Consider the following 22323-nt stretch of genomic DNA (forward strand, 5'->3'; position numbering starts at 1 on the left):
CCCCGCTCCGGCCAGCGGAGCCGCCGCCGCCGCTATGAAGCCGTGCGAGGAGGAGGAGGAGGAGCAAGGGGGGGCGGCGGCGGCCGGCGGCGGTGGGGACCCCTGGAAGGAGTGCGCGGAGCTGGCGGTGCAGCTGGCGCTGCGCGCCGGGCAGGTGAGACCCGCTGCGCCGCCCGCCCTGCGCCGCCCGCGGGACGCTGCTGGCGGCGGGGGCGCCCGGGGGGCGCGGGCCGGGCTGCCCCGCGGCGGGAGGGCGCCTCTGGTCCCGGGCGGGCTGAGGGGCCGTGCGGCCGGGGCGCCGGGGCTGGGGGGGGCGGCAGCGCCCGGCAGCCGCTCGGCAGCCGCTCAGCCGGGCCGGGGCCCGCGGCCGCTTCCCGCCGCGGCGGGGGGATGGCGGCGGGGCCGCTGCCCGCGGCGGGGCGAGGAGGCGCTTCAGGTGAAAGCAGATTTATCTTGTGACCGGGAGTATTTTTATTTATTTAAAAAAAAAAAAGTGGAAATTTTTTTGTCGGCGTGAGGGTGCATTAGTAAGTTTTCCAAATATACACCAAGCACTGACTGGTACCGGGGTGTTTTGGAGCACGCTGTGGCTATACCTGAATTTGTTACATACAGCCAAGGGTGTATGCCGTGGCACATCTATCCAGCTTATTGTGAATTTACACGTTACATGACTGGCATTTGTTTTCGAGCAGCTCGTGTGGAGAAAAACAGTCGTGTCAGGGAGGTTTTGCCTTCTTGTTCTATATACCAGTGTCTCCCGAGTGGCCAAAATTCACTTGCTAGGGATAAATCGGCAGTGGCTCTGCAAAGATCTATGCTAGCTTGTTTTAAGATCCACGTCCTGAGACAGCAGAGCCTTAGTCACCTCAGGAGACATCCCGGCCCCTCTGCGTGCAGGGGCAAAACTTCCACCGACTCTAACAGTGCCAAGAAGTGGAATCAGCAGATGGCTCACTTGAGAAATTAGGCAAAACTCAAACCTCGGCAACATGAATTTCCCTTCTGCTTCCATTCTGCTGTATTTCGAAACACACTTTGTACTTGTACGCTATGAATTAAGGAGCCCCCTGTTCTGTTGAGTCCAGGACCTGTAACTTTTCCTGAGTATGTGTTATTAAATGTATTTTCTCCATAGTAGAAGACACACACAAAGATGAACCGAATGCCAGGGGAGAGGAGACTTCTTTTAGTAGTACAGGGAATAAATGGATAATCCAAATTGGGATGACAGGTCGTGCTCTCACAGACTCTCCCAACAGGAGTTTCTCCGGCATACTCCTTCTGCCAGCCATTTCACAAGAGAGCCTCTCATGACTTGCTCAAGCATCCACACTTTATTTCTCAAAATATCAGTTTGTGACAACAGCTATGACCATCTCCAGCCATTTTAATCATCCAGAAGATCACAGCTGAGCGTCTTTTCCTGGAAGAAATAGATATTCCAGAAGATTATTCCTTGCATCTTTTTCGCAGTTTGCCATTGCTACTTTGCAACTGGCAGGAAATGGCTGATTCCTTGGCAGGCCAAATTTAAGCCAGTCAAGGATGTTGTTTAAGTAGGACTTTGGAACTGGACAGGAGCTTTACTAACTTTGTAATGTTAAAGAGTCTTTTTAGTTACAAAAACCATCAGAGATCCTTGTGGAAGAAAAGGTGCAGGTAGGGCTGTATCTTATTTATGTGTCGATCTACTCCCAGCTGTTCCCAAAAGAAGCTAGAGATAAGGACACAAAATGCAGTGTAATGTAGGTTTGATAGGACTGGATTTTTGTTGAAAACTGACTGATAAAATCAAGTTTTATTTTGATCTCCAAACATAGTCAGTTCCACTGGTCAAGTTCATCTTTTTCTTCTGCCTCTCCTCCCATCCCTCAGACCTCTCCACCTTTGCCTCCATCCCCAGAAATCTGCTTGCACTCTGTCTCCCTAGATTTTGAGTCCTGTTTCCATCCCTGGATGAAATTTTGCCACTTTAGCCTTTCTTCTAAGGCCCTCCATTTCTCAGGACCATGGCAGGTTAGGAAGGCTTGGAATCATTAGAAACTGTCTACAAGAGTCTTGGCACAGAGGCCAACCTGAAGAAAGGCATGCAAGTCAAGATTTTGGCTTTCTAGGAAAAGTTAACCAGTAATACATTTTCCTGGGCTCCCCTTTCGGCTTATTTGACTGTTTAATTTATATTGCATCATGCTTCAGGAGTATAAACAAAATGATCTTGCTTCCAACAGATAGACATCTCTGCTCTGGAATAGTTTCTTCTAAACTTAAAAGACCAATAAAGACATTATCACTTGAATGTGTGTCAAAAGTGATGGTGCTGGAGTAACTTCTATTCCCGCGTTAAAAACATTGCCTCTCTTGCCCATCCTGTTACGTAGTTCCATTATTTTTACGAAATATCAAAGGCTCTTGTTTAATATATATGGCTATTTCATAATGAGAATGGCCATAGTTTTGTAATCTGTAATTGACCTGCATTAAAATTATGTCTAGTTCACTCTATAAGGCCACATATAACTGCATTTGTTTGAACCTCTCCTCTGCTTTTTCTGTGAGTAAACTGCTCACTATGTTCTTGAGTGTACACCCATTGGCTTAGTGTGACTTTTTGCTAAAGAAAAGCAGGCACGACTAGTCTCTGCATCTTTGATGCCATTAAGTACTGAGTAATTTGCACAGTTCTCTGCAATTACAGTGGGAGAAACCTCACCAAAATGAGGGGATGTACATCCAGGTGAAAACAAGGGTAAGAAACCGAGACTGGAAGCTAGCATGTTGAAGTCCACACAAACTACGTTTTTTACTTTTTTCTCATTTTTTTCCCCCAAAAATAGTTTTAGGTAGTTGTGCTTTTTATCTAGATGTTTGATTTTTTCAGTGAGCAAATATTTCAGGACAATATTGCAAGCAAGTAAATCCATCTTAGAGCTCCCAGAAGTGTGGGGTGAGTGCAGGCAGTATGATGAGATTAAATATCTAACGTGAGCACCTCCCTGTAGGTGGCTCTCCTGGCAGGTACTGGGGGAGAAGGCATCTTGGCCCTCTGTCCTCTCCATTCTCCTTTGTATGACTTATTTTCACAACGGTGTTAGGAAAGGACGATTCCAGGACTTGGTGAGTACACTGCCCTTGCGGCTCCATTTCTCCTGCTCTGTGGGAAAGCAAGAAGGGAGCAGGGACAGCCTGGGTCTTGCTCTGTGATGCGGTCTTCCTGTGTGTACTGGTGTAAATGTCCCTCACTTTGCATAACCCCCCAAATGCTCCCAAGCAGGGTATTAGGATAACATCTAGCCAATTCTTTATTAGAGGTGGGGCAGCATGGGCTGAAAGTGTTAAGTGGCTCTGCTCTAAATATCCACGCTTCCAAAAATCAGCTGCTTAGAAATGGCTGTAAAATCTCTATAATCTAGGGACAATCTGTTCCGCAGTAATAAAGCCTAGTGAAATACATTTACAGGCAAAATACAGCACCTTGGTTGCCAATTTCATTGTACGATAGCGATAAGGAGCAATTAGCTGTTTTCATTTCATCAACCTGTAGTTCCTTTGGTCTTCTGCTTACCTGTTGCCTAGAGAGGGACTTTTATGGAGCTCCATGCCCAGCTGGGAAGACCAGGCAATTGCAGTAGGTACCTGCAAACCTTATTGTAAGGCTTCCACAATGAGAGCAGATGAGTGATGTTCTCAAAGTACTCTGAGGCACCAGGCTGTAACACTGTTTGTAGGCAGATGATTTTTAGGGTTTATTCAACATAAGTTGAATTCTGGACCACTCATCTATTGGATAAATTTCTGAAGAAAAAAAGCTGTTTCATCAATGATGCAGGGAATGTGATCTTTGTCTGGGGCTCTGGCTTGGATTGCATACCCATATAAACTGCTGCAAATGCGTATGAGTCCCTTTGGCAGAGAATTAGCAGGGACCCGTCCATCCCCTGGCGTCACCTGGTACCGTGGGTGAGCACGTACAGATGTGGTGCCCGTTTGTGGCCGATGACCTCAGCACAGCATCGTGACTTCTCTCCTGCTCTCCCCTCAACACATCCGCTGCCCAGGAGGTGGGGAGGAGCATCATGGGGCTGGGTAATGTGGCCCCTCGACATGGGCCTGCGGAGGAGGAGACGGGCGAGACTTCATATCAGAGTCACACCCTGGGCTGTTCCCACCTCCAAAGTGACTGGAGCCTCAGGCTGGCATGTGCAGGTAGCCAGAGAAACACAGTTAAAAGTGGTCATGAACAACTGGAAAAAGGATGAGAAATTATAAATATTAAATTCAGTGCTAAGAGGTGCAAAGGATTGTATTCAGGAAGGAGAGATCAGGTGCCAGAGCACACGACAAAAAGCAACCGATTGCAGAGCACATCCACGGGGGAGAGCTTTCACCTCCGCTCTTCTTTTTGCAGCAAGGCTCAGGTGTGATCTCACTGCCCTGCTGAGGGGTGGCATGTCCTGATTTAAGTGGCTGCAAGTGTCTCCTCAGTCTGGTATGTATTAAAACTGAACAGAAGTCAGGAACATGGCACTGCTTTGAAGAACTTCAAATCTTCTCTGTCAAGAGGAATGTATTCCTCATCTGTTTCACTATGCAAAGTTCTAAGCCCAGTTCTGAGCAGGGCATTTGCTTATATATAGACAATATAAAAGTAAAGAAGAGCAATTAAAATAAAAGGTATCAGCATAGTAGTTTTTTAGAATGCACAACAGGGATGGTTGGAGTGTTTAGGATTTTGCTTTGGACCGAAGAGGAGTCCAAGTGCCTTCTTAGAGCTGTACTTTTATGCTTTTATGGTAAAACCTTCAAGAAAACCATGCAGGGCATTAAAGGGAGTAAAAAGATTACATGTGGCTAATATTTTGATACACACTAATGAACTTTAGCAAGACCTCAAACAAGAAATATTAAGCAACTATCACCAGTTCAGTTAATAGGTGTAACTAATGTTTTACAGCTCACAAAACAGGAACAGTAGTCCAGATACCTTCTGTACTAAGGCAACAGTCAGAACAATCAGCACACCCTTCAAACGCTGTATTTTATATTAAAACCAAGAGCTGAGACTAAAATTTGAGATGCTGGTTTCCTTTCCCATGCATAATGTAGCAGAACTGTTTTCTTTGGTCATCAAGTGTTTCTTGATGGTTTTAAAATACTTTGGTCCATGGAAATTTGGTTAAACAATTGAAATATATAAGTTTTAGAAGGGGCTTGGAATACTGGTCTTGGTAGTGCTGGTTTTAGTTGATATAATTCTATACAAACAAGTGCTGCTTAATTTTTGCTTAGTTTTGGTTTTCCTAATTTCAAATAGCTTATCAGTTTCACTGGTTAAAAAAATAAATCAACTCCTTTTGCATCCTACCCCCTTATTTTTCTTTTTAATGGAGTGGAAAAAAAAACAGAAAGAAGATGGGAAAATTGTCAAAAAGCTTTTATTAACTGTTTTCCCATATGTGTATTTGCACTTGATGTGGTTTTGTTCAGTTCATAACAGCAAAACCCTTAAAAATGAGATAAAGACTTTTCCAGAAGAGAATCCAGGGTTAGATCACAGGGTTCCATATCTAGGGAAAAGTCTAAATTTTTGTTTCTGTTAAATATATAGCAGTTCTTTGGGAGTTAGTGGGTGGTCAGCACTTGAAGTTCCAAAAACCCATACGCAGAAGACAAATTAAACATTGTGTGTCTTTGCTGGCAAAGAAAGAAATCAGTGGGGTTTGCCTTATTGTATGTTTTTTAAAGTAGGAGAGCAGCAGGGTACTGGTCCTGTAAATTAAAAAAGGAAAAAGAAAAAGAGGTTTCCATGAAAAATTCCTGAGCCTCAAGGCTCTTTCTTCTCTTACGTGTATTTTCTTGTAATGTCCTAAATCATGATGACTGCCATTATCCTTTTATTCCATTAGTTGCATCCCATTCATCAATCCTTTTCTGAACTGTCATGAGAGGTTCTTTTAGAGTGATTCAAAGTGCCGTGTTCCCAAAGACTACTCATTAGCTCAGAAGGATTTTTAGTCCAAAGAATTAGAACAGGCTGTGGTAGAATTAGGCCTACAGTTGTTTTACAGGATTAGCTGTAATTTTTCAGTAAATATACTATTTTAGTGTGCACAGGATGAATGGCCAACAAATCTGGTTTGTGAACTTCTGTTTCAGATTATTAGGAAAGCTCTAACAGAGGAAAAACAAGTGTCCACAAAGACATCTGCAGCAGATCTTGTGACAGAAACTGATCATTTTGTGGAAAATTTAATTATTTCTGTTCTGAAAGAGAAGTTTCCCTCCCACAGGTGAGTCCCTATGGAAAGAAACTATCAATGACCTTTTTTCCTTTAAGACCTGTATATCTGACTGACATTTGAAGGGAATTTTAAAGTTTATATATCTCTCTTACATATTAACCTATTGCTGTTGGACACTTTGAAAAAAACCAACCACCTATACTTAGTACTTCACATTTTCTAATAGTTGTGGTTCTTAATATATGTATTTAATAGTAATGTTTCTCCTATAGGGACATCATATATGAAGGTTTCATATGGACCGCCATGATTTTCAGACTGCTGATCTGTTCTCTATTGTATAAGGATTATGCTAAGAATATTTATTGAAATATAGCTGAAAATGATAGCAAAAGTCCCGTCCTGCAGACCTTCCCTTCACTTTCTTTTGCTGTCATACATATGCGTTTGCCAGATCAGGACAAGTATTGTATTTATTCACATTTACCTTCTGTTGTACAGAATCCTAAAATCGGTGTGCAGCAGGGTTGTTTATCATCATTTGATGCATATACATAAACAGGTTATAAATTACTATATGGGGTGTCAACCCAAGGTTTTAAAAATAGATCAGATTGTTCACTCCTCTTGAATTATTATGTTCAATTTGAAACTACTAGCAAATGCAAAGACTGGAGAAAGGTTTTGTATTAGTTGGCCAGGATTGGTTTGATGCAGAGACACTGCAATTGATTTCCATGTTTAACTTCAGCCCACAAAGAAACAATTCATCTTCCTGCAGAGCCAGTGCAGAGCCTGTGTATCCCTTAAATACGGTATGACTTCCTTCTAACTGTGTGCATCTCTCATGGAGATGAGCCTTGCACTCTAGCACTGTGCAGAAACGAACTAAGATGAAAATCTGGAGGGCTCAGCTACTAATCTGATTGTCGGTGATGCTGCTGGAAAAAAAAAAAACAAACACCGTCAGAAGGAGCAGAAAGAAAACTGCATACTGAATAAGGCTTTCTAAATACGTGTTGTATGTGATCACACATTGAAGCAGTACTGTACAGTATAATGTGTGGTTCTTGGCCGTGATTCTCAAGAGAGTGCCAGACTTTACAAGCCTATTATTTGTGTAATTTTCCTTCTACTGTTGCTGGCTGTGCTCTTTTCTCGTCTCCACTCTTACAGTGGTTTGGTTTTTTTTTTCCTTGAACAGTCCAGTAGAGAACATAAAACATACGCATTTCACATAAAATGAAAATCATCAGAAGCACTCAGGTTACTCAGAATAGGAACAAATGTTCTAAGGTCAGTGTCAACCTAGGAACTGAAAAATCCCTGCTTTCATTAACTCTGTACAGTTAACTTCAGACTTTTCAAGGAAACGAAAGGATTGCTGTTTCTTCAAGACAATTCTTTTTTGCTGATATTAGTTGTTGGTTTTGGTTAGAATTTGTTCAGACTGTGAATACATTTAGATTAAACAATAGATTAAAACTAGGTTTAACTAGACTAGATTAAAACATTTGCAATGAGGAGTCCACAGTAGCAATCAAAGTTTAAATTAAAGTGCAATAAAGATATTAAAATATATTTAAATTGTGTTCAGTCTTTCCCATAACCTGGCTGTTGAAAGCTTCACTGAAGATTTCTGTTACTACTTTTTCTCTTAAATCATCTTGATTCTTATGTTCTCTTAATCAAAAAATGTACCTTAGGGGTTAGAAAAAAGGGCTCTCATTAGAATCTGTGCCATTTGGATTGTGGCAGTGATGAGTCTTGAGAGGCTGGAAATGTATTCAGAAGTAAAGAGAACTATTAGGAAAACCTATTTAAAAGGTGATTCTGTCCCACGTTTCTTTCTTCTTTCTCCTTGGCTAAGTGACATGTATCATCCTCATTCATTCTTCACCCAAGTTTTCATCTTTGCCCCCTCTTTGGTACTCTGACATCCTCCAAGTGAGTCTTTTCAAAGGGATATTTTTTCTGATAGATCTTGGCTATCTATCAGAAATCAGGGGCTACTAGTTGAAAAAGGCTGTTGTACCGTTTGCCTGTTATTGTTACACAAGTTGTCATTTTGGTGTTAACTGTGCCGTTGATCTTGTAAGACATTAAAACCAGGACACAGCCATTATGGAGGGTGACATCCAGCTCTAGCTTCCTGGCTTTCTGCCCTCAGACCCCCATAAGGGGTAGGTGAGGGATAGCCCTGGGTTGAACCTCCTGCACCCCACTGGGTATCACTCCCGCTGCAGTTTACGCTGTGCTACAGTCTCCCTGCTTTTCCAGCAATGAATTTCAGAGTGGCACTGTGGTATGCACAGATGTATGCTAAGGCTTGGCTAAAATTACTGGACTCATTTTCAGTGGGGGAAAACTTTAATCCAGATTTGAAGAGAGATCAACAGAGCTGGCAGGCTGGTGTATTTAATTAACTACTGTAATAACACAGCTACCCCTCCCACTTCTCAAGCTGTTCCTAAAATCTGGTTTGCAGTACTTCAGGCTGAATGTTTTGCTTAGTTTGCATGTCTTTACAGGACAGAGAGCCATAGAGCAACGCATCTGATGTTGACCTTGAGGGCCTGTCACAGTTCCCAGTATTGTATAACAGGAAGAGGCTTATTTTAACCTCTCAGCCCACATTTCATAAAATGTGCCCCTAATTAGTCCTACCTCCATTTTGGAAAATTGTCCTTGGACATCAAGACTTTATCAATGGTGCTGCTGTGCCCAGGCCAGGCTTCATGTTAGCATTTCTGTATGTGAGGACTGCGGCATCACACCCCGCCGTAAGGGACAGGCTTACAGTACTTGAGGGCAAAGCACCTTATGCAGAAACGCTCTTGTCTTTAAAAAGGTTCCCATTTCACCTCTCTCTGACTGGCAACACAACGGCTATAGTTCAGGCCCTGGCTGGGGCAGCTGGCAGAGGGTTGAAGCAGAGATACAATTTATGGGGAAGATGGCAAATCTGAGATAGGAGGTAAGGTGCTCCATCTGCAAGAAGCAGCACTGCCTAAGCGCGTGGTTGGGTTTAGGTGCTAATTACAAGATTTGTAAAAGCAAAAGTCAAATGATGCAGCACCAAAAAGACAAAATAATGGAATATTTAGAGCAAGGAGTCTGCAGAGTGCTATGTTTAACTGAGAATTCCAAACACTTGTTCCAAGTCTTTCTCATTTCTCTGTTGCACGCTAACACTTCGTCCTTCAGCTGTTATCTTTAATGGAGATAAAAATAGCAGCAAACACTTCTTACTTCCCCCTTCATACCCACTGGGGGCCCATAATGCCATCAAAGTAGTCAGTTTCTACTGAGGGAAAGGCAAAGTAGCATTTGGAGAATTCAAGAAGCCTCCTCCTGTGCTGTCTGCGGAACATTTAAACTCATGGTTGCAAGCATTACGTGGCATCATGCGGTGCATGTTGAGGGCACAAAAGAAAATAGCTGCTCCTAGGTCTAGTGAAGCAACTGTTTCTGAAAAAAGACATTTTCTCTTTATGCAATTTTTTTTTCTTTGCCTCTTCGAGAGCTTTTTCATCTTCAAGCATTTGCGGGAACTCTGAATACCACTACCAGTTGTTCAAATGTGAAACCAAAAGCAAGATTCAGTACTAGCAGTCTGATTCTACACCTGTACATACAGGACTTTATTCACATCTGTGAGAGTAGCACCTGCACACCACTTAGAGAAACAGACCCTGAGTTTATGGGAGAGCGGGGATAATTAAGGTCAGCAGGAAATATGCCAGAACTGGATATCTGTTTCCCAGGGAAAAAGGAGGAAAAGAAATAGCATATCCACTTAAAAAAATTGGGACAGATAGAACAGAACAGAAGATGAGCTCAGATTTCAATGTGTGCCTTGTGCATCCAAACAGCCAACAAAAAAAAATTAATTTGTTGATTTTTTCTGGGTCATGGGAAAAAGAAGGTTCACTTTTGTAGATCCTTTAATTTCCTGAGTCAGATTACTGTAAAAAAATTCAAGTAGGAGGGAGATTGTGGATTTTCTAAGCGTGCATTATTTCCAGCTGACTGAATTTGACTGCAAAAGAGAAGCAGCTACAGTTTGCAGTTTATATTACTTACTGCAAGAGACAGGCCTAACCCATAAAATTACATTCTGCACAAAAAAAAATTCTTCTAGAGTTCCAGAGATGCCAATTCAGATCCATTTCTGCATCCATTTTCATAACTTTCTTAATGGTATATTTTGGAAAAGTGAGCACAAAAGGAGTTCTTTTTCACCATGTAAAATAGCATACTATAAATTTGAGAACTCTCCTTCAAAGTTTCTATGAAAATTACCCATGCCCAAATGAAAAAAGCAATATATGTGTTTATACATACATATACATTTATACAAAATATTTGTGTGTGTGTATACATATATATAAAAATTAAGTATCTCTTCAGAAACAGAAAGATGGTGTTTGACTTTCCAAGTCACATATCTAAGCCAATTTTCTGGGAAACTTCTTTTACTCCACACCAAATGCAGGTTTATTGCAGAAGAATCTACTGCTGCTGGTTCAAAATGTGTCCTCACCGACAGTCCGACCTGGATTATTGACCCTGTTGATGGAACGTGCAACTTTGTGCACAGGTAAGTGGACGGTGAACTGGGAAATACATCAAAAAGCAAAACGTAGCTTCTGACAAATCCTCCCTCCCACTTAAAGGTGTTGTACTGTGGTAGATCTGTTCCTTTGACTCATACGTAGGAGTCATCCCTTTATCTTTTTGTACCTGTATCCTCTATCTGGTGGAGTGTGTGTTTGTCCTGGAGAGAGCTCTATACTGTTATCTAAAGGTAAGCTAAAGTTTCGGCTGGTTGCTTAATGACCCAAAGCTCTTGACTCACAGCTCAATTATATATAACCACACATTAACATGCAGAGACTTGAGCTGAACTGGAGGAACAACGCTGTGCTATGATGGCACTTGGCCTAACGCCTTATGTGGTTGTTACACATTCCTTTTAGTAGTGGTGTTTTCTCCCTTTAATATATAAATGCTTCATTTTTCCTCGGAAGAACAACCATTGCATAGAACTGAAAACTAAGTTGTACATAGTAGACACTGGTTTTGAATTTCTATAATACCTCTCTGCAAAAAGAAATGTAGGGATCGTTACTACAAAAATGCAAAAGTTGAATTCATCATTTGAGTGCTAGGAATTGTAAACTGATGACTATTCATAATACTTAAAGACCTTAAATATGTTCTGCCTTATAGTTAATGACTAAACATAACTGCAGTTATTAATAATATGTTTTAAAAAAAGGCATTTCCTTGACTTTTGGTGCAGTTACATAGAATTCAAGGGGCGGTGGGGGCTGTCATGTGCTGGGGTTTCATGCAATTATCTGAAATTTTCTCTTTCTGGCAATATTTTCTGGACCTTTACAGCCGTGTTTTTAAGAAATTAATTTATTTCATTGTTTAAAATGCAAGAATTATACTTCAGTCAGAATGACCAAATTAAATATTTGATCGTCGCTTTGCCAAAAGAGAGGGTAGAGGAACTAGTTTCTCCTTACGTTGATGTCAGCAGCAATGTATCTCCATGCTACTTAATTGCTGGTTTAGATGCTTGAACTTGAAGAAAATGTGCTCTTAAAAGTGATGACTTGTTATAACAACATTAATGGTTTTATACTGGATAATTCAATTACACTAAAGCAAAAAGATCATTAAATATACAATGTGTATGGAAGAAAAATCCTGGTATCTTCATGTGTTTATTTCTTGCCTTCTCCAGTATTAAATGACATTTTTAAAGGAACTGACAAAGTTAAGGAGGCTGACAAAGGAGAAATAGTACAATGTCAAGAGCGTTTTGACACAAGTGAAATCACAGAGCTGCATGTAGGGTTTTGTTGCCTAAGGCCGTTGCATAAGGAGTAAGTTCAGAGATTTTTTTTTATCAATAATTCTCCATTTCTTATTTTTCACAGATTTCCGACAGTGGCAGTGAGCATAGGATTTGCTGTTAACAGAGAGGTATGAAGTATGTTCTTTAAGATGGGTACCTGAGAGCTGGTTAGAAGTCTCAAAACCATGTGGGAACTTTAAATAAAACAGTTTTTTAAAAAATCGGCTGCTACTCAGGTTTTTCTATGCTTTTTAAATGCATTTGATCTAGTCTGAAATTGTAGTCCTGCAAAACTTATTTACGCAAACTGGCAATTGCAAGACAGTTCTCGCAAATTATTATAAATATTGTAGGACTTATGTGGGTGAAAAAAAAGAGTACTGGTGTAAGCAAGGTTTTGTAAGACAAAACCATAATGAGTTAAATATAGTGCTGCCTATTCATAATTTAAACATATCTCCCAGTGTTCTTATGCTATTATTATTGCTTCTTTACTGCTAGCAGTACCTGTGAAAGCTAACTGCTGCTATGAGGCAATTCAGAATTGATTTCTATGAATAGTGCAAAATTATGGGTCTAGATTAAATAATCTGCCTTTGTGGTTTTCTTAACATAGTAAAATAACTGTTTCCCACATGAGATCTTGATTACAGGGGGGAAGAAGGCACCTAGTCTTCCCATGTGCCATTTTGAGATACCTAGGTATACTAGTTCATGCTAGTGCCTTCTCTCCAGATGTTGCCACCTATTCAAATTGCCAAGGAATGTGCCTCTTTCAACCTAATTCCATGGTCTTAAATACGTGTATAGCTGTAAGCAAAGCCAGTGAGAATTCTGTGCAATAACAGCATAGTTTTCAGATGTGCTAGTGGCTCTTACCGATTTAAACAGAATAATGTTGTGTACTTCTCTAGAATTTTCAAACATGGAAACTGCAGAGAAACACTTCCATGCTTTTCTGAAGTTTATTCACTCCCAAAGGTCCTTTTGAATACTATAAGTTATTACCAGACAGCTTTCTGTAATATTTATGTTTTCTAGAACACCATCATGATTTTGATGCTGCATATTTTGGGTTATGTAAACTAAACAAAGCTGAAACAAAAATAAAGAATTATGCTAAATCTCCTTCAGTAAACAAATGGGAAAAGCAGAAAGAAGCAGTAAACTGAAAAGTAGCCAAAGTACACACAGGGGAACTGGCCTGAATGTAAGCCTTGAAGAGTACTGAAGAAAATCCTGCAGATGTCTTTAGGGAAAGAGTCTATTAATAGTGTGTTCCTCAAAAAAACCCTTGGCTTAGATGGGACCTCAGGGTAGGGAGTGAGGACAGTCTATTCCCTTTGAATTGTCTCTCATGAACACCAGTGATTTTTCGCATTGAAGGGAGAAGGGCAGCAGGAGTCTAGAACATCCGAGACGTTTGTTTGACCTTGTTACCAACGTCTTCTGTGACCTTGGACAAGTCATTTAATTTCTGTGTATCTGTCCACTCCTAAATAGAATATTGCTAACAGTACTTGTCTAGGGGTGATTTTAGGAGCTGATCATTGAAGTTTGTAAACTGCTTTAAAATCTTTTGGTGAAACCTATTAAAGGAAAGGAGAAATTAAATACCTTGGGTTTAAAGCAAGGGTCAAATTCTGACCCTCTTCTCATTGGTGAAGAGATACTCCCACAAAAATTCCGTTTGTTGCTCATTCTCAAGTTTTCTCTTAGGGTCACAGTATTTGGTATTTCTCTTCAAATTCCTTCTCTTGAAGTCGTGTGACTTCACAAGATTCTCACTTTTATGGGTAAACAAAATGGATTTTGCAGAGAAATATTTGTACAGGTGATTGGAGTGTACTATCTTGGTTGAAAAGGCAGGCAAATTAAATGCATTATGAAAGGTGAAGTGCATATAAAAGCATCCACTGTTAATAAGCAGTGTGCCATGACTTCTGAGTTTGGATGCCTGACTGATCATATCTGTGTATTTGGGGCTACAAATCTTCGGGGTCCAGCTGAAGTCAGTGGGATTACTTCTAGGTGTAACTGCTCACCAGTGAAAGCAAAGCATTCAGAATCTGGCCATAGAGGACTTGCATACTTTCAACAAAAACATACAACTGAATTTGAAATCAACTTGGAATTTAATCCATTCTAATGTGAACACTAACAAGCTGCGAGTAAGAGTTCAGAAGATCACAGATTGCATTAACGTCTCTTTATAAACTGAATTTTATATGACCTATATCTCAATATCACAGTAAAAGTAGAATTATCCAGTTTGTTAGCATCAATATAATCTTTGATTACATGTACCAATTAAGATATTGCTGATCTTTCTGCCATTAGTAGTTGTTTATATTTATGATGAGTAATTTGAGTTGCATTCATTTCTTTCCTTTTCAAAATCTTAAAGCTTGAATTTGGTGTAATTTACCACTGCACTGAAGAACGATTATACACTGGTAGAAGAGGTCAAGGGGCATTTTGTAATGACAAAAGGCTTCAGGTATCAAAAGAGACAGGTTGGTCTAGATTTTGTTAGAACTCTAAAAGGAATATGTTAATTTTGTTTCAGAGTTGTTGCAAATCATCATTAGGATAATGAACATCATTATCCTGATGGAAAGTATTTCACCTGCATGATAATTTTGTTGCTGTGTGTTTGTTTTTTTCTGAAAAACCACAACTTTCCTCATTTTCTTTTTAAAATATACATCTGAATATAAGCTATTTAAATAATCCTAAATTATTTTGCTTCATAACCATTGTTTAAAATAAGGAAGAATGAGTAGATTCACCAGTTTCATTCCAGCTGTACACTGGCATAACTGTTTATGAGCAAGATGCAATGGGAATGGTGAATCAAATTCAGAGTACTATGGTGGCCATTATTGACTTATTTTTCGATAAATTTGTACATCATAAAGTGTGTTATGTCTGTAGGCATACATGCTAACCGTAAACTAAAGGATGCATGCTTTTTTAGGGGTCCTTTAACAGCTTGCTTTTGTATGTGAGGTATGTTTCAACATACAAATAGCTAGCAAGACTTAGTCAACACTTTAATGGAATTATTTTGTTGGTAAACCAAGTCATAGATCTGTCTGTTTACCTAATGATAATAGGTAACAATAATCAGATGTGAGTAGAGAAGTTTTCTTTTAATCAATCAAAATGCAGAGGAGAGCATAACATTCAGTTGTAGACAGAAGCAGACATGTGCCAAAAATGTACATCATTGTCCACAGGAGATGGTAAAAATTTCACCCCAAAAAGAGATCTAATGCACTTGAAACACAGTAAATTCGAGCAATTTAATATACAGATTTGTCGCAGTGCTCCAGGCAGACCCTGCCTCAAGACTTCCCTCAAATCTGGGAAGTTTGGCTGTTCACCTAAATTAATAGTGAGCTGGGGTCTCCCTATTTGGAGAGACGGAGCAAATTGTAAAGTCAGTGACCCCTAAGATTTTAATCCTTGATTATACATCACATTTTTGTCAGTTCTCCAGTATCACGTATTCCACAAAAACCCATGCTGGCAGAGACTATGAGGAAAAAAACTAGAGGTGCTCCCTGTTGGGCTGGCTGAGCCACACTTGAAATGGCCTCGCTCACTTTTGCAGTCATAGAGTTCTAGTTTCCAGTTGGGCAAAGAACAATTTTGGCACATGCCACTTTTGTCCTTCTTTCTCTGGACGTTCAGTCCACGTGGGTGTCTAGAACATAGCAAGGGAAGTGGACCTTCTGCCCTTCCAAATGCTTTGAAATTTTCCTTTGTTTTGAGAGACATCATTTGGTGGTGGGCAATTTCACCAGTGAAGATGGATCTTCTTGAGTCTCTCTTCTATTGATGTTTTAAGTGTATAAGATCACAGTTGCTCTTTTCCTATAAAGGATTGTGGCTTCAGTGAAGTAAACGAACCCTGAAACAGAGAGTGTGTTTCCCTGTACCTACCACTGGAACTCAAGTAGCCTTCACCAGTGCCTGATGTGTTGGAGATCTAGGCTGTCATGTTACTTCATGCCTTTTGTTTTCAGGAAATGTGACTGTTGTATAACACTGATCTACACTGTACATTAATTGTTCAGATTTAATCATTTGAAATCACAGTCAGGCAAACACGGTTCATTGTCAACATTAAATTTTATATAGGGCTTGTATGGGAATCTAAGCAGTCAGGATGCACTTAAATGAAGGATCCATCTTCCCTTTGATCTTGAGTGGTACTTTCTTCTCATGCTTAGGTTTAGGTCAGGCCTTACATGTGCTAATACTGTAAATGTGTTTTCTTTTTGTAATCTTTTGTGGTCAACAGAATTGGTCTTTTCCTCATAAATCTATCCATATAACTGTTAAATATCTTCCACCAAGCCTCCTTATTTCTCTGGCCTCTATCAGAGTGAGAAGTAGTCAGTAAATTTACTCTTGTACCTTGAATTCTTGAAACCCCATGGATTCTTGTGATCAGCCAAATCCTTTTCCTAAGCAGACACCTCCCTCTTCCTTGCCTTAGTCTCTTCATCCAATTTCTACCTGTAGTCTTGATGAACATTGAAGAGATCCATTTATGCATTAGAAATATATTTAATAACTAAAAAGAACAACTGCCTTAGTCATAACCTAGCTATGACTGGTGTGGTGTGAATGCTTGGTGCATTTCAGCAATGAGGCGTGCGTTAAATGTTTTGTAATTATAAATTGGGTCTGTTATGCAAAAAGATCTAAGGCAGAATGCTTTCACCATCCAGAGTTCTCAGAGGTGGCTAAACAACAAATACCCTGCAGCGTGCCTGGATTGGTGTTTCTATATTTTAACGCAGTAATTTAAAAAGCAGTTGTTAAATCTATGTTCCTACAGTTAAGCTTTGTGATACCCTGTAACTTTTAATTTAATTACATACCTGTTACTCACCAACCATTTACTGCATTGCTTGAATCCGTAATCTTGCTCTGCAATACTAAAATCATTGGTAGCCTGTTTTATGAAGTGATGTCTCACTCCAGCCTAATTTGCTTTTGAAAGCCTGCTTGCTACTTCTGCTAAGAATTTTCAACTTAGGCAATTAGCTGTAATAACCAGGTAGACGTTCCCTATCTGAATGAATGCCTTGCCTTTAACCCAGGGTAGAAGGTGACACCTGGCACTTGAGCACAGCCTAGTTAGTAAGTAATCAACTGCTAAATGTTGAGTTTTGTCATATCTTTAACACCTCCAAGTTCAGCTGGCACAGCAGAAGCAGGCTTTTGATCAACCACCTCCACCTACATTGGCATATGCTTGTCATATAGTAGCGATATTCAGATCTCACATGAGGACTGCTTCAACACCTTCAAGTCACTGTGAGTCTCACCTTTGACTGTACACATGGCTGATATCCTCATCTGCTGTAGGTCAGAATTGCCCTTGCTGAACACAATGCAAATATAACTTTCATACATTATTATTAATTAAAACACTGCTTTAGTTTGTGATAAGAAGGGGGTTTTTTTCAGTCATAAGGTGTCTTCAGTCTTTGAAATGTCAGAATGAGAGAGAGCTGTTACTGGGTAACAGGTGATTTAGGTAGAAAGTTTCCTTTCCTTTTACTGTATTCCCAACTGCTTATAATTTGTTAACAAATTAAAGTTCCCTATTGAAGAACCATCCCGTTTTAAAATATGATTAATTAGCATCATTAATAGTTACTAGATCACTGGATGATTTTTAGTTGACTGCTAGTGTTAGTGAATTTGCCAAAAGCTAACTGGTCAATGAAATAAAACAATATATGGAAAGAGAAGTAATATAAGAATACATTCTTGGGTTTAATCTTACTATTCTTTTCTTTTTTTTTAAAGTATGTTTAGATCAGACCATTTAATATGGAAAGTCAGTCTTGCTTGAATTTTTATGCAGAGTTGTGATGTATCTTATGAAAGAGTTTGGGGTAAAAAAAAAAGGGACATGAAAATTGTTTTTCTGTGAAAAGTCAGAATTTAATTTAAAACAAATTTCCAGAATCTACCTGGAAACTGTTGAATTAATGGAAACAACTACCTACTATTGCAGATATCTCGAAGGCCTTAATTTTAACAGAAATTGGTCCAAAACGTGACCCTGCAACTTTGAAATTGTTCCTTGGTAACATTGAGAGATTGCTCAAGGCCCAAGCACACGGGTAAGATATTTTACAATATATGTCTCACATTCGTAACCAAAAGTCATTAAAACCCAAACAAAACAAACAAAAACCAAAATCAAAGCAAGTACGTTGCACATTGTGCGATTTTGACACATAGGTTGAAATCAGAGGCATTTTCTGCCTTGTGTTACCATGTCCCCTTCTCACGGGGTTTAGGGTCCGTGTCATTGGGAGCTCGACCCTGGCGCTGTGCCATTTGGCAGCCGGTGCTGCGGATGCCTATTACCAGTTCGGGTTACACTGCTGGGACTTGGCAGCGGCTACCGTCATTATTAGAGAGGCAGGTGGCACTGTGATAGACACTTCAGGTGAGTAAGATCTCCTTGTTTTCATTGACTTCTTGGGGACTGAGTGGCTATTTTGGGGCAACTTGTGTTACCTCGGTACAGTTCTTCTCTATCTCATTTCTAGCAATATTCTGTAGAGGTGTCTGTACATTCCACTAGACTCTGGCTGGTTTATTCATAACACGCTGATGTAATTCCAGCCTGGGGTTTCATCACATCAAAGGTCTTCTGAGTCAAATTGTATTTCCATGGCTTTGAGTAATTCCTTCAAAGTGTCAGATTTACAGTAAAGAACTAGCCCAGGAGTTTGGTAGATACGCTCAGACTCCAAACAGACTTTGGCAGAGACAGCCTCCCGGGAAAGGAGGGCTCTCGGGTACGTGCCTGAACCTGTATGACTAGGAACTACTCAGAGGGAGTAAAGGACAGCACGTTTTCCGGATTATTATTTTATACATTTAGATGGTACACATCTCAGAGTAATGGTTTACTGGTGACCAATATGTGGATACTGTGGAAAGATACGGTAGCTTAAGAAGAAGGGTGTGCTGACCGAACTGATTTCTGTTCTATCCCTTCCTGTTGCTAGAAGAAGGGAATATTGCATTTATTGTTGCATACTTTGGTATTGTATCTAGAATTTTCTTAAATCATTTTTTGCCAGCGATTTCCAGATAGGCGTTGCTGAATTAGGTTGTCCTTCCCACCCCAAAAGGAGCTACGTATGAAGCTGTCTCAGTGTTTCTGAACCTAATTACAGCATAGTTCGTATTTAAGAATACACTGCCTTTTTACATCGTGTAAGACAGTTCTCATTAATCCTCTTGTCCTCAGGGGGACCTCTGGATCTTATGTCCTGCCGAGTGATTGCTGCAGGCACCAGGGAGATGGCTATGTTCATAGCTCAGGAAATACAAACTATTCACTACAGACGGGATGATGAAAATTAAATACTTTGTGGAGTCTGCCCTCCTGAACTATGTAACCTTTGCAAGATGGGTGGCTTAAGGGTATGTGATTTCAGCAGGATGCTTTCCGTGGAGATTTTCTGTGTCAAATATTTTTTATAAATTTATTACAATGTGGGAAGGCATAGGGAGATTTTTAAACCTCTAAGACTCGTGTTTCCTTTTTAATATGTATCACTTTCAGCAGTATCTTTTTTATAAGATAGCATATTTTACTCGTAGTAAATTAGTCTCAAAATTAAGTTGTAATTTCATATCTGTGGGGCTGATACTTAGTCTTTTGTAACATGCAGCTAAAAATGGGACTTTATTTTTACAGATGCAGATCTCAGGTAAATGAGCTTTAGGACTGTAGTAAGGACAAGTAGTTAAGATGTGTGCCTATAATACCCTTGTTCTATGATACTTAAGAATGCAATAAAAATGATACTATTGTTTCCTAACTATGTCATAGCTATATATCCATATATATGTATGTGTACCTATATGTATGTGTGTATGTGCCTATATATATACCTAATACATGTATATGCATGTATACACACACATACCCATATATATGGGTATCCTGGATGTTTACAGCAATTTAGAGAATGCATAGAAGAAAGCTAATATGGGAAGTTATTTTCGGGTAAAGAGTATATCTAACTTAGGTATTTCCGTGAGGGCTATCCAAACAGCAAGTAACAGCTGATCATGGAAGGTGTTTAATGATTTTACAAACTGTCCAGCGAGTTCTTGTTTCCCTTCATCCCTCTACATGGGGATAAATCATACTGTCCTACAGGCCTCTGTAAGATACTCAAGCCTGCAAACACTTACTGCCATAGAGTAATTATAGTTAAAACCAGTAATATTGAACTCCACTGAATTATTCGCAGTATTAACGATGGCACACTGTAGGAGGCCAGTGGAATAGAGCACAGTGTCAGGAAGATGTTGATATTAGAGAAATGTTGAGCAGAACAGCAGGATTTGGCCCCTTACAGGCGAGTTGTTAAAAATATAAACATAAGATATGCTTGCAAAAGGTTATAAATCACATGCCCTTCTCGCACAAAGTTGTAATCGCACCTTTTGATCAGACAGACCTGTAAAATCAGTTACATACATTTCCTAAACACAAAGTTGTTCTCTATCCTTGTATCTAGCATTGGTTTTAATTCCACCAAGGTGGTAATTTCTATTTAGATTATTTTTTAAATCATAAGCACAGGGAAAATATAAGTGTGTCCAGAAAAGTAGCTGAGATGAAATCACTTCTATTTTTTTCTTTAAAAGTAGAATTAGAAGGTATCTCTTTTTTGCAACAGCGCAAATTAAATGAAGGCATAAGCCAAAAAAGTTGGTTAAAAATTTTTAACTTTCTTTATACACTGCATGTGTAGACTTTGTAAATGTGTTCAGATATCTGCTTAGAACATACAAACTAAACAATATTTTTTAAAAACAACCTTACGTGTGTTTCTTGCAATGAAAAATGTTTTTCAGTGAATATAACATAAAATTCTGTGGGTTTTCTTGATGCTTTTTATCGTAAGAAATTCAAAGTATTGACTGTGTGAAGAATGTCTAAATCCAACTAGGCGTTTAAGAACTGATGGTTCTTACCAGAAAACCAATGCTGTCTGTCACAGTGATCAACATTTTGTCACTGCTCCCTTTTCCCCCCACCATTTCTTTGTACACCACCCCTCCTGTTTGGAAACGGAGATTGTAAGCCCTCTGGGGCAGGGACTGTAGTACTTTGGCTCTGGGTTTGCACAGTGCTAATAGGATGCAATTCTGGTCCATGACTAGGCACTGAGGTGCTATAATAATACAAATAATAAATACTAATAGGCTCACTTGTCTCTTATTCACCCTTCCCCCACTTTCTGAGCACAGTGGAGATCTGAGTGACCCATGCCAGGCTTGGTGACCCATGCCAGGCTTGGTGACACTGCTCTGATCCCAGGGTGCTTAGCCTTGGCAGCCATGGGAGCAGCCGGGGCTTTACTCGGAATTGTGCTGTGGCTGTAAGCCCCATAAGGAGGCTTATGCTGGCAGGGGATCAAGTGTGGTGGAAGCTTAGCCCCACTTCATCCGCTCCCACTCCTAACCCCGTCCCCCCAGCACTGCTGTGGGAGAGGAGCATGTGTGAGAAGCTGCTGCACAGCTCCAGCGAGGTTTCCCAGCAGGTCAGCCTGCTGCTACAAAGAAAGTCTCTGACCTAGTTAGGGCTGGTGTGTGCTGGTGTCCTAGAGCTCGGCAAAGCAGGGAAATCTATGCATCGACCTCAATGGCAAACACCAGCAATTTGTGAAGCTGGGAGCCAAGAGCGGTGGGCAGGGGGAGCGCAGAAACCCATTCACGAGTTCTCATTTGTGCCCAGGATGCAGTTTGGGTTTTTATTTGGGCTGTAGTTCAAGTATGTTAAACTGGCAGTGTGTATGTGGAGCAGCAGCCCTGCCTCCCCACCTCCTCTGCTGCCCATGTGCCAGTACAAACATTTCTGAACCCTTCCGTGGACAAGATGAGTGAAGTGATCTGCCTGTAAAGTACCCCAGTAAACAAAGGTTTTATTTTACAGACAGATCATTTTCCCAAGCCAATTCAGCCCCTGGCCACCACGAACAGCTGACTTCAGCCACCAAAGTGGGTAGCGAGGGGGCAGGCAGGACGGCTCTGTTCACAGATAGTGCCACGTTACGCCCGTCCAAAATTTTCATCTAAGTGTAGCCTTAAAACTATTTGACTACACATACTGACTGAAACAAAATGTACTGGAGT

At 40.3% G+C, this 22323-nt stretch overlaps 1 protein-coding gene across 2 annotated transcripts; it reads left to right on the forward strand.

Moving 5' to 3' along the window:
- The first annotated feature begins 2 nt into the window (after positions 1 to 2).
- IMPA2 (inositol monophosphatase 2) lies at positions 3 to 21390 on the forward strand. 2 transcript variants are annotated; one of them, XM_056331891.1, is made up of 8 exons: positions 3 to 154; positions 6157 to 6290; positions 10741 to 10845; positions 12200 to 12245; positions 14525 to 14633; positions 18164 to 18272; positions 18453 to 18604; positions 19418 to 21390. In XM_056331891.1, exons 1-8 carry the CDS (start codon positions 35 to 37, stop codon positions 19531 to 19533), a joined length of 891 nt encoding a protein of 296 aa, XP_056187866.1. In that variant the 5' UTR covers positions 3 to 34; the 3' UTR covers positions 19534 to 21390. The 2 variants fall into 2 exon arrangements, with proteins under 2 accessions (XP_056187866.1, XP_056187865.1); XM_056331890.1 differs by lacking the exon at positions 14525 to 14633 and adding an exon at positions 17337 to 17454.
- Positions 21391 to 22323: the final 933 nt, after the last annotated feature.

Source organism: Falco biarmicus, chromosome 3, assembly GCF_023638135.1.
Source record: "Falco biarmicus isolate bFalBia1 chromosome 3, bFalBia1.pri, whole genome shotgun sequence".
NCBI classification, from domain to species: Eukaryota; Metazoa; Chordata; class Aves; order Falconiformes; family Falconidae; genus Falco; species Falco biarmicus.